Source organism: Echinops telfairi, unplaced genomic scaffold, assembly GCF_000313985.2.
Source record: "Echinops telfairi isolate 266 unplaced genomic scaffold, ASM31398v2 ScPeMD7_2573;HRSCAF=3158, whole genome shotgun sequence".
Lineage (NCBI taxonomy): Eukaryota > Metazoa > Chordata > Mammalia > Afrosoricida > Tenrecidae > Echinops > Echinops telfairi.
In genome coordinates this window covers 1,206,465-1,218,508 of record NW_022106471.1, presented here as the reverse complement: position 1 = coordinate 1,218,508, position 12,044 = coordinate 1,206,465, and the positions used below count along the sequence as shown (strand labels likewise).

General features: G+C 53.3%; 1 protein-coding gene across 1 annotated transcript in view; it reads right to left on the bottom strand.

Moving 5' to 3' along the window:
* TGFA (transforming growth factor alpha) overlaps nt 1–12,044 on the bottom strand; it is a 69,701-nt gene that overhangs the window by 11,172 nt on the left and 46,485 nt on the right. The window contains exon 3 of the mRNA XM_045294084.1: nt 2,287–2,404. Coding sequence (XP_045150019.1) covers nt 2,287–2,404 — 118 coding nt within the window. The remainder of the gene's footprint in view (nt 1–2,286; nt 2,405–12,044) is intronic.

Genomic DNA, 12,044 nt, shown 5'->3' with positions numbered 1-12,044 from the left:
CAGGGCTCCCTTCCTCAACACCCATGGGATCTAAACACAATTTTCCATTTAATTGAAATGCCTTCCATCACCAAAAACACAGGCTTCAATCAAACGTCCAAAGCAGGAATGATTTCAGTCTTGAAGGAGTGAAACACATGCATTGTGTTTAGAACAACACTTACCACACAGCAACCACTCAACACATTGCCACCTTTCAGTCAACATGCACACCTTCCTGTCGATAGTGTGAGGCAGTGAGGAGCCAGGGGCTACAGTGCTTCAGCACTTGGTTGCTAACAGGTTGGCCCTTTGAACCCACCGGTCTCTGGGGGAGAAAGACGTGGCAGCCTGTTTCTGCCATCATTACAACCTTGGAGGGCCTATGGGGCAGTTCTACGCTGTCCTATAGCCTAGCTATGAGTTGCCACTGACTTGACAGCATCAGGTTTGAGAGTTTTTGATGTTTGCTTAACACGTTGAACCAAAGAAATGACCAATGGTTCACCGGCTTGACCTAATCAAAATGCCATTTCATGTAGCTGGTGGTCTTAACCAGGGACCTCTGTCCCTCAGCAGGTATCTGCTAACATGGGAGACATTTTTGGTTGTCATACCAGGGGCACGGGTGTGCTCCTACATCTGTGGCAGAGGCCAGGGGTGCAGTGAACCCGTCAGTGCCCAGAACAGCCTGGCCAGCCACTTCCGTCCCTAGTGCTAATGCTGAGGACAGGGCCATCTACTGGCATTATGCTTTAGAAACAAATGCCCGGAATCGATAGAACTCCCACTGTCTGGAGAAGAAAGGTCACTGACAGCTCCAGCCTCCACGTGTCCTGTTTGGCCACCTGTGCTGTAGGTGCACTGATCCCTAACCGCAGGACCCCTGGGCACCCCAGGTTTGGAACACCTGCTCAGCTGTCCCCCATCTGGCCACGCCCGACAGCTTCCCCTCCTCCTCTGGGAAGCTCTCCTTGAGCTAAACTGTAGCAAACATTAGGGGTGTCATCAGTGTGATTCTTCCTTCCCATTCTGATTCAGGAGATCAGAGTGGGGCTCTAGGAAGCCCCTGGGGGAGGGCTAAAGATTTGCCAGGTTTGAAACCCCACCATGCCCCCTATAGGCATCTATACTTATAAGTTGTGACTTAATCTTTTAATGTATTTTACTTGCTAGACTGGTACGAGTCTGGGAAGCAGAGACCTACTCAACATTATCCAGCACAGCACCTGGCTCCCCAGAATGCCAAGTAGTCAATGAAACGCCGGATACAGGGATTTCCAGCTTCCTGAACCTGGGCCCCACCAAAGCGCTTCTTGAACATGCAGCCCTTGTACTAGGGGTTCTGCCTCAGGATCTCCAATCTGAGACCCTGGAACCTGGACTTTTAACCAGCTGGTCTTGCTTCTTTGCTTTTGAAAGCCTTAGCATTTTTATTGTATTATTTTAAAATAATTCCCTTTGGGGGATGTTAAAAATACAACCAGCAAAACACACGCAGTCTCTCCCCGTACGATTCACGGGCACGGAGTGTATTCTTCAAGTTGGACGACGATTCTCCCCCTCCTTTCTAAGCTCTCCCTCATTAGCCCTCCCTCGCTGCCCCTTACGTCTCCTGTCTAATCGCTTGAGTTACTGACAGTTGGATCTTTAACAGAAGCCAATGCCCAAGGTCAGCACTTCACTGATTAAGTGAAATGACTGGCTTACAGAAGACTTCCTGGCATATTTTTGGTTTTTAGATAATCTCAGGGCAATACTTTCAGGGGTTCATTCTGCCTCCATGACTCCAGAAAGTCTGGATTCCTCACGAAGCTGAAATCCAGTTCCCTTCTGCTCAGGATTCTTCTAGAGCCGGAGTCGGCAACCTGCGGCTCAAGAGCACCTGCAGCTCTTTCGGTAGGTCCACGTGGCACCAAAGTAGAATCGAAAATGCAAATGAAACGATCGTAGTGTCATGTGTAAAACATTTGAAGGCTAGTATGACCGGTGACTTCATTTGTTTGTAAAAATATGTTCACGGCTCTTGAATAGTTTTTAATCGTGGCGAGGGATGGGATCAGCTCTTCCGACTCGAAAGTTGGCCGACCGAAAGTTGGCTGACCCCTGTTCTAGGGGATCGAAGTGTGCAGTCACCAGCGAGCTGGCTTTGAAGCAGGTGTCCCTCGGCATGCTGTTCGGACCCTCCAGCATGTCAGCCAGCAGGAGTCTCAGCACCGCGCTGCCCCCCACCCCCTTATGGAGGTAACTGCTCTCTCATGGGGTTCCTCAGACACCCCTCCCCACAGGAGACCCGAGGATACGTACACACATGCTGGCTCGTCCTCCTGCACCAAAAACCTGCACGTCCCGTGGAAGCAGAACTGGCTGTGGGAGTCCGGGCAGTCATTAAAATGAGACACCACCGCGGCGGCCACTGGCGGGTCTGCTGGGGAGACAAAAGGCAGCAGCTCAGATCCACAGCACAGCCCAGAGAGCTGTCCCCGCATGCGCGCACACACCCACCCTCCGGCTGTGCTCTGGTCTGCGCCCGCCTCCACGCAGGCACCCGCTTGCTCTCCTCTCGGCTCCCCATCACTTGCTGACAACTGTCAGTCCAGGGCCGGAGCCTCCCGAGCCCCCTGCCGCCCAGCAGGAAGTGTGGAGGGAGTGGGGAGGGTGGTTGTTTCTGAGCCGGTAGAAGACAAAACCATCGCCTGGAAAGATTCAGTGGCATTGAAAGGCCCCAGCGCCATTCTGCTATCAAGGCCTGCAATGGGAGAGCTGCCTAATTTGGCCTTAGCCAAGAGACGGCCGTCAGGTCCAAAGTAAGCTTCCACCCAAATCTCTTTGAAAAGCCCGACACCAGAAGAAAGGCACAGCCGTGGATGACCTTGATGCTGAGGTGGACGAGTGACCGCGGGAAGAGATGCTCATGACACAGCGCAAGTGAGATGCGCGGGCTTCCGGCACGTTCCACGTGGCTCGGAGCTACTTCCAGAAAGAAACACACAGGCATGTGACTGTAAGAACTCTGGGCAGGATCTACACAACTGCAGCCAGGCTCCTCTGGAGGGGTGAGACTGAGGGGCAGCAAGAGGTTAGGAAGAGGGTTGAAAGCAAAACAACATCAAAACAATGATTCATCCGGAAGTGGCACACCCCGCTCTGCCTGAGAAAAGGAGCCTGGGTCAGGGGGCAACGGCAGGTCCTCACAGCTCCAGCACCCTAACTCTTAGGCGCTTGGGGTGGTCTCTAGACCTCTTGGGGTTTTTCTTCCTCTGCTTTCAGAGAAGAATAAGATTACCCATCAATTCAGGAATGCAGTGCCCAACAAGTGGGCTACAGCGTGAAAGGCACCATTTAAAAAACGAGTCTGATCCCCTTACAGAAGGGTGGCGGGGAGGAGACCAGCCAGTCAGGGTGCAGTGTAGCAACGATGAAACATACAACTTTCCTCTAGTTCTTTAATGCTCCCCCCCTATCATGATCCCAATTCTACCTTACAAATCCGGCTAGACTAGAGGATGTACACTGGTACAGATAAGAACTGGAAACACAGGGAATCCAGGACAGATGAACCCCTCAGGACCAGTGCTGAGAGTGGCGGTGACGGGAGGGTGGAGGGAAGGTGGGGTAGAAAGGGAAAACCAATTACAAGGATTTACATATAACCTCCTCCCTGGGGGTCAGACAACAGAAAAGTGGGTGAAGAGAGACATCGGACAGTGTAAGATAGGACAAAATAATAATAATTTATAAATTATCAAGGTTTCACGGGGGTGGGCAAAGAGGAAGGGGAAAAATGAGGAGCTGATACCAAGCAGAAAGCAGATGTTTTGAGAATGATGAGGGCAACAACTATACAAATGTGCCTGACACACAATGGATGGCTGTATGGATTGTGATAAGAGTTGTACGAGACCCCGATAAAATGATTTTTAAAAAATGGGTCTGATTTGACTCCTACCCCAACCCAAACACCAAGCTCACTGCCACGGAGTGGGCGCTGACTCTCGGGGACCCTATGGGATGGGGTAGGACTGCCCTGGAGGGTTTCCACGACTGAAACGCTTTATTTACGGGAGTAGAGAGTCCCGACTTCCCCCCTTGACTTCAACAGCCTTGCTTTATCCCAACCACACCGGAGGCACCATAGGCACTGCTTCAAGATGGCACGATGGGTGCTGCTTTCTCGGCTCCTCTCAGTGGGTTTTCTTTGGCTTGGATTTTGGGTATGAGGGGGAGTCGGTCTTTCTCACTTTTGGGGGGCTAGGGGCACGGGGGAAGTACGTTCTTGGCACACTTGCTCACTGAGAACCGGCGGAACACAGTCCATATTGTGGGCTTTTAGACACCTCCGTTACGTAGTAAACTCATGTGGACATCTCTGTATTCACAAGGGGGCTTCAAAAAGCTCATGGAAGACAGGCTGCAAAGCTAATGAATTTTCCACGAGATCTTTGAAGCCCCTCTGCCGTAGGGTTTTGCTGTGAGTTGCCATGGGCGGAGAGCGGCGAGCTTGTTTTTTTTGGTTTGGGCCGTAGAAATAGCTTGTGGAAGGATCAGCATCTTAGAAAGCTCACAATCCAACTGGAAAAAGCAGCGGCGAAACGTGCAGCAGAATCCTTGGCACGGGGGACAGAGCCTGCAGTGATTAGGAGCGTGGACCTCGGAGTTGGGGATGGGGTGTGACCCCCTAACTCAGCCACTGGCATGGCGTACTGGACCTCTTCTAGCCTGGCCCCCAAGCTAGACTACCAGAGGGCTTCAAAAATCCATGGAAATACAAAATTGAAAGACAATGGAATTTTCTCATGAGGTTTTTGATGTCCTCGTGTAAGAATTCCATCTGTTCACAATTCATCCAGGGTCAGGGAGTGGCGGCAGGCCCAGTGGTAGAATTCTCCGCTCCCGTGAGGGCGACGGGGTGTTGAAGCCAGCCCCATGCACCCCGTGCATGGCCTCCCTCCACCTGCCAATGGAGGTTTGTGCACTGCTGTGAGGCTGAACAGCCGTCAGTGGAGCCAACAAACCAAGACAGGCCAGGAAGAAAGGCCTGGGAATCTACCTTGGAACACCAGCCAGTGAGCACACCCGATGGATCGCAATGGGCTCATCCTACTGAGAGATGGGCTGGGCTAACTCAGTGGCAGCCAACAACAACGATGGGGGGTTCAAAGCCTTAAAGGAGGCCAAGCTTGTCAGGTGCGGGACTCAACACATTGCTACACGTTAGCACTTCTCACAGGAGTCCTGGTGGCACAGTGGTTACACTCTGGGCTGAGGACACCAAAGGAAGAACGTGGCCAGCCCTGGGAGGGAGAGAGATGGGGCTCTCTCCTTCCATGAAGAGTCACAGTCCCAGAAACCCACTGAGCAATGCTACCCTGTCCTGCAGGGTCACGATGAGTTGGCATGGACTCGATGGCCATGAACTTGGATTTTTGGAGGAGGGAGCTCTTCTAGTATCACCACTGACGATTCCCAGGTACTAATCCAACCCCACCTCTGATAAGACTACCGCAGAACACAATCTCCTCTGGCCCACGCCTTCAGTGACTTGTAACCAAAAGTCCCAGGGTGTCCTTCAGTCCTTAAGGATGGCTGCTTTTGCTTGCCGGGCTAGGCTGGCCCAGGGCTGTCCAATTCCCTGTCAAGCAGCAGCTTTTGGGAAGTGTGGTCCGACTACCTTGGGAATTTATAGTTACCAGTGAGAGCCCGGTGCTGTCCCTCATGAAGAGGGGGGGGCCAGGGGTGCTAAAGTGAGACTAGAGAGGACCTGCTGCAGTTCCCAGGGGTGTCTCTGTGGTCACTAAACTCACCGAGGAGCAAACACACACAGGGAGGAAGGGGCAAGGGGCCAGCGTGTCGAAGGGGATTTAGACATACAAATAGACCCTTGATAAGTTCAACACAAGGTCAAACAATTACTGCCAAGCAGTGACAAGGAGTCCCCTATCAGGGCTTGTAGCTGCTACCCTCAAAGTGTGGTCTGGGAGTCCGCAGCTTCACAGCCCCCCTGAGAGCTTGTTAAGAAGCCAAGTTCAAGTTCACCACAGATGGAATGGCTCAGCATCTCTGGAGCGGGGCCCTGGCATCTGTGCTTGACAAGCTCCAGGTGCTATTTTAAAAGTTAGGTTTAATGAGATAGTAATATTCATCCTAGGAAGAACGACGTAGGGCTGTGGTTCTCAACCTTCCTAATGCCTCGACCCTTTAATACAGCTCCTCATGTGTGGTGACCCCCCCAACCATAACATTATTGTCATCGCTATTTCATATCAGTCATTTGGCAACTGTTATGAATAGGGTGACCCCTGTAACGGGGTCATTCGACCCCCAAAGGGGTTGCGACCCACAGGTTGAGAACCACTGTCTTAGGGATTTACTTTGGAAAACTGTTCACGGGAATGCTGCAGACAAGCACTGTTAGACCTGCAGTCCCTTGTGGGGATGGTGCAGGACCAGGCAGGGCTTCCTGCCCTGTGTATTGGCTAAAGCCTTGTGAGTCGGGGGCCCACCCGACAGCAGCAATAGGCACCCCTCCTGAGAGTGTCGATGGCCACTGAAGTTGGCGCTGAATGGACTTATAGTGCACAGGGAACAAAAGGCACAGACTTGTCCTTGCAGAAGGCAAATGGCAGGGTCCTCGTAGGCATCCTGGGAGGAGCTGACCACCTTCCAGCAATTCAAATCCCGTGCGGTACGGACTGAAACCTGAAGCTGGCTGAGGTGCTTCAGGGTACAATTTCAAGTCAAAAGAAACCCCCCAAAGCTAAAGAGCATTCGCTGTCACGCTGTCATGGAATTGATTCTGACTCACATGGCCCCTACGGGACTGGGCTGAGCGGCCCCTGGGGGATTCCACAAATCTTTCCGGGAGCTCAGAAGGCTTCCAGAGTCGTCTCTGGTGAGCATTATTCAGTAACTGTTCGGCAACTGCGGAGGGAGGTCTCTGCAGGGCCTCAGTCAGCGGATGCGGTTTGCACTGAGCCACGGAGCGGGGAGGAGGCGATGGGGCAACTGAGCTCAAGCTGAGCCCCACTCCACTCCACCCCACAGCCCTGGGGAGCCAGTCCGTCTGACCTGAAGAATGGGGGGCTGCTGCAGCTTGGCCATCCTTAGATGGACCTAGTGGTGTCGTGCAGGCCGTAGGGGTGAGCGTGCTGAAGAGCCCTCTGCAGGGGGGCTTCTGGCAAGATGGTGGACTGGGCAGACACAGGGCCCAGCAGTGTTTCCACAGTGAGTGGTACCACCCCCTAGGGCCACGGGCCGTAGTACAAACAGATCTATGTTCTCACTGCATAGGAGGGCGCTGAGTACTATTTTTTTTTTTCTGAAAAGGGGGCTGGGGATTGTTGGGCAGGTAACTCTGGGAATTGTGGAGTTAGCCCTAACTTGAGAGCCCAGATGAAACGGATACTGAGGATAACCCTGAGCTTCCGAGGAAAGGATGAGAAGAAACACAGCAAACTCGGAGACAGAGGGGACAGGTGGGCGAGTTGCTGGCCTGGCGTGGCCATCCTGAACGTTTGCAGGCAGCATTCGATTCAGGTCACGGACCCCCTCCAAGGACAGGGTCCTGATCCTCACATTCCCCAACCCCTTCTGGAGAACCAGCAGCTGGTGACCCCTTTGACCCCAGCACTTCCCCAAGGGCAGAGTTCAGAGGGTTCGAGCAGGAGGAGGAATGGAAACCAGAAACGAGGGGAAGAAGAAGAAGTGCAGGCACATTGAGGGCACCAGCGCCCGAGAGCGGAAACCACCGTGCCTGGATGATGGGATGTGAACCCGGATGTGAACCTGTGTCCACCTCCACCCAATTCACCAGAAAGAGTTAGGAACCCCCAAAGCAGAAAACTCTGTGACGTGTGAACCATGCTAGGAGCGAGAATAATGCTGTTCTCATTTGGGGGCTTTTAAAAGTGTTTGTCTCAGATACGACCAGAGCTATCGGGGAGAAGTCTCACCAGAGGGAGGCCAGCTCTGACAGACAGGTCTATCTTCCTGACAGACCTCAACGGGCCACCAGGGTTCAGGAAGAAGGAAAGGAATGTGGGGGACAGGGTGGGGGATGGAGGAGGGAAAGGGGGAGGAGAGGGCTACCATTAATTCAGAGCTTCCTGCAGCCTGGGACCCTGGCTGGGCTGATGGGTTGCAACTGCAGGTTGGCAGTTGGAGCCCAATGGGTGGCTCCACAGACTAAAGGCCTGGCGCTCTGACCCCATCAAGGTCACAGCCTGCAACACCTGGACTCGCCATGAGCTGGTGGCAATGGATCGGGCTTGGTTTTGGTTTGTCATGTGCCAGGGGCTTGCTTGTTCCCAACACAGGTGAGGGAGGTGGGCACCACAGGTAGAGAGCTGCTGGCTCCCGGCTCCAAGAGAATTTTCTCCATAACAAAAGATACCATTTCTTCACTAAGGCTCACGATTCTAGCCCGGGGTCTGATCAGCAATCGGGACTGATGGGAAAGACACATGTTCAGGTTTTCAGAATGGGCCTCAGGCGGCATCTATCAGCAGCTGGAGTTTCAAAGCCACCCAGTTCCTGCTGCTGTGAAATTTATGAGCGGCCCCTCTCACATGTTAACCAAACACACATCTTGCACACACCACCGGCTCTCCAGGGAAGCTGGAAAAGCTTTGCCCAGAGACCACAGACCCACTAATGAGACCCAGAGCCCAGCCCGTCTGGTAGGAAGTGGGCCTGGGGTAGTGCTTGAGGGCCAAGACAATCCCAGCGGCCACTCACTGGAGAACCCCAGTCCAGCTCAGAAGAGCCAGCGGCAGCCATCTGGACAGCTCCTTCTGTGCCCTGAGGGTGGGGGCGGGGTGGCGTCCACACCCCGGAGGCCATATCCCCCTTCCAAGCAGCTCTAATTGGACTGTCTGCGGAGCGAGCGAGTGGGCCAGTGGGGACCTGCTGAGGTGGGGGCTCCTACTGCTCTCTGCAGATGTCACACAAGGATGCTTGGCTGTGGAAAAGCTGACATCATGCACAGCCGTTTCCCAACTCACTCAAGGATGGCTCCCTTCCTGACCATTACGTGAGGGCGCTGGAGTCAACACGTTCAGCCATGGCTTTCTGAGCTGCGTTTGTGTGGGATACAAAAAGACTTGTTCCCAGCTTTATCTCCCCAAAGAGATACCAAACATTAGAAGCTGTTTTGCCAGCACCTGGTGGGAGGTCAGATGCTTAAGAGATATCCTCCCTGAAGGCATTCAGACACCAGACAGAACCCACAGGCGGGGTTCACTCACTGCTATCTGGGACCATGGATGGCTTCCCCTGAAAGCTTGAAATCTCAAGCTCAAGGGCAATCAAGGTTAGGCCGCCATAATGAATCTAGGATCCGCCCATCTTGTTACATGTGCCCCCAATCCCTCCCCTTCCTATTACAAGTACACCCCTAGATGGTCCCCCTCCCATTACTTTAGTACCTATAGCACAACCCCTTCCTGTGACATATGTCTTTACCTGTAATTAGGGGGCTTGCATGCCCCCCAAGGTATATAAGCCTTGGTTAAAAATAAAGAGCTCGCTCTCTCCCGCTCCCCTCTCCCCTTGTCCTCCTTCCCCCTCCCCCTCTCTCCTGCCCGCTCTCCTGGCCTGTACCACCAAGCGGAGCTGAGGTGCGCATGCTACCATGAAACGTGTCTGCCTCCATTATTTCAATCTCGCTTCTATCTATGACTTTACTGTAATCTTTACTTATGATCGCTGTACAGTTGCGCCTCCTGGACCGTGATGCTGTGTTAGGGGCTGGCTCCCCTGACACGTTTGAATAGTTTCTCTTCAGACACGCACCTGGCAAAGCTAAGGACCGCTGCCTGAGTGCCCAGGAGAAAAGGTGGCAGAACCACAGGGATGGGAGGGCACCGGGGCCGCGGGCAACCCCGCCGCACGTCGCATTGCAGTGGAGCCATAGTAGAAGGGTGCTCCACGCGCTGCCTTTCCACAAGTGCAGGGCCTGCGCTTTCTTCAAAGACGTCTTTGGCTGGGCTTGCACCTCCTGCGTTTCTGTGAATTAACGGTTTACACAACCCAGGGACTCCACAGCGAGGCGGGGTGTGCGGGGTGGTGGTAGGGTCAGGGACAGCTGCATTTGAACCCTGGGGGCTCCGTCCTCAGCACACCCACTTCACAGGCTGGAACTCTGAGCTCATAGGAAGCAATGAGCACACCTGCCAACGTAGCTGTGTGCGTGAACCAAAGGCATGAACCTGGGGCGTTGGAGGAGCGAATGGTGAAGGCCCACTCCGGATGGAGCCTGGCGTGTCTCCTGCACGGTCCTGGAACGTTGGTGGTGGGGCGGTGAACGAGAGACATGAAGGATTCTTCTTAGGACGTAGGAATAAATGATTCTTGTTCTGGGCTCAACTGTATCCCCACCCTGAGCCAAAATGCGTTCTCTAATCCTAACCACTGCCCTGTGTCTGCCGTCCTCTTTAGAAGGAGTATTCTCTTTGCTCTGTGAACGAGGCCTTCTCAGGGTAGGATGGGTTCTAAACCTAATACATTCTGAGTTCCAGAAAGAGCAGACTTGAGAGAGACACACAGGGACACAGGAGGAAGAAAGATGCCACGTGAGGTTCCTCTACACATCGGGGAACTAAGAGACACTTGGGACTGACTCCCTGCAGAGGGGGAATCAGCCTGCAGGGCCCTGATTGGGGCTTGTAGCCCAGAGGGTGAGAAACTACACTCCTAGTCTTTGAAGGCCAGCGGCGGCTTGGGGCTTTTCTGCTCCAGCGGCACTGGGACTAAAGCGGTTCTTGCAGAGGACGGACGCTGGCCTTTGCCATAGACGGGCAAGGCTCATCAAAGGAGATCACCAATGGGGACATTTCTGGAGCCCATGTGGAGAAGGAGAGCAGGAGGCCAGTTTTAAAGTGGGCGGTGAGAGAATTCAGAAAATCAATCCCAATTACGTTTATAGACAAAACCCCCCACCAAAAAAACCTCACTGCCATCCAGTTAATGCTGACTCATAGCGACCCCCCAGTGGGTTTCTAAGACTGTAACTCTTTACAGGGGTAGAGAGCCCAGTCCTTCTCCCGAGAAGCTGCACGTGGTTTCGAACTGCTGACCATGCAGCTCACAGCCCAACTCGTAACCACTACTCTACCAGGGCTCCTTTCATTGACAGAAGGACTGAGAAATCCATCACATGCTCAGGCATTACTGACCAACAAGGGGAGCTCGATTTTGCTGCTGGGGCTGTGAGGGCGAGAGAGACACTCGACTCATCCCACTGAAAACCCAGAACACCGAGTGGTTTCTCGCCAACAGGATAAAATGCTTTGAAAACAGAGTTTGGCTTCACAGCACCACCGTTTTGGAGGGAAGAGCATGCACTTCAGTTAAGCAATGAGGGAGAGGGAGAGGCTTTCTGGAGGGCTGCAATTCCTCAGCCCTTCTGTGGGAGGCGCTCCAGAGGGCCCTCTGTTTCTGTCACACCCACCCTGCAGATCCCAAGCTTCTCAACATCCTGAGAGTTAGCCTGTACACAGTCCCTGAATATAAGTTTAGGACTGACTTGGCAATATTTCCCAATATGGGCTAATTTTGACCCTGCTTGATTTTCATCCTGTCCTGACCCCTGACATCCTGCCCTGAGGTGTCTCCCTTTGCCTCCCCACTCCGCCCCCCACTGCCCCCAACCCACTCACCACCTAAGGGGCAGGGCCATGGTGTCATCTCAGCAGACCTCAACACGCCACGCGGTGCGATCCCCTTTCTCAGAGAAGGAAACTAAGCACAAGTGGACATGTGGCCAGAAAGGACCTGATACTGGAATCTGAACTTGGTTCTCCCTGATTTTAGGAGGACGGAGAAGTGGAGATTCGGATGCCTTTCAATGCAGAGACATATCACCAAAGTCTTCCCTACCCTGTGGGCAGTGGGGAAGGGGAGCCCTTAGGAAGCAGCTCTGAGTAGCCAGAACGGGCCATTTTTAGGACAAGCAAGAGGGAGTATTAAAGCAATACACTTCTAGTAGATTTAGGGCTCCTTCCAGGCAGCAGAGGCTAAGTAAGACACAGCAACTCCAGAGAGATTTTTATATAGGCATGGATGAC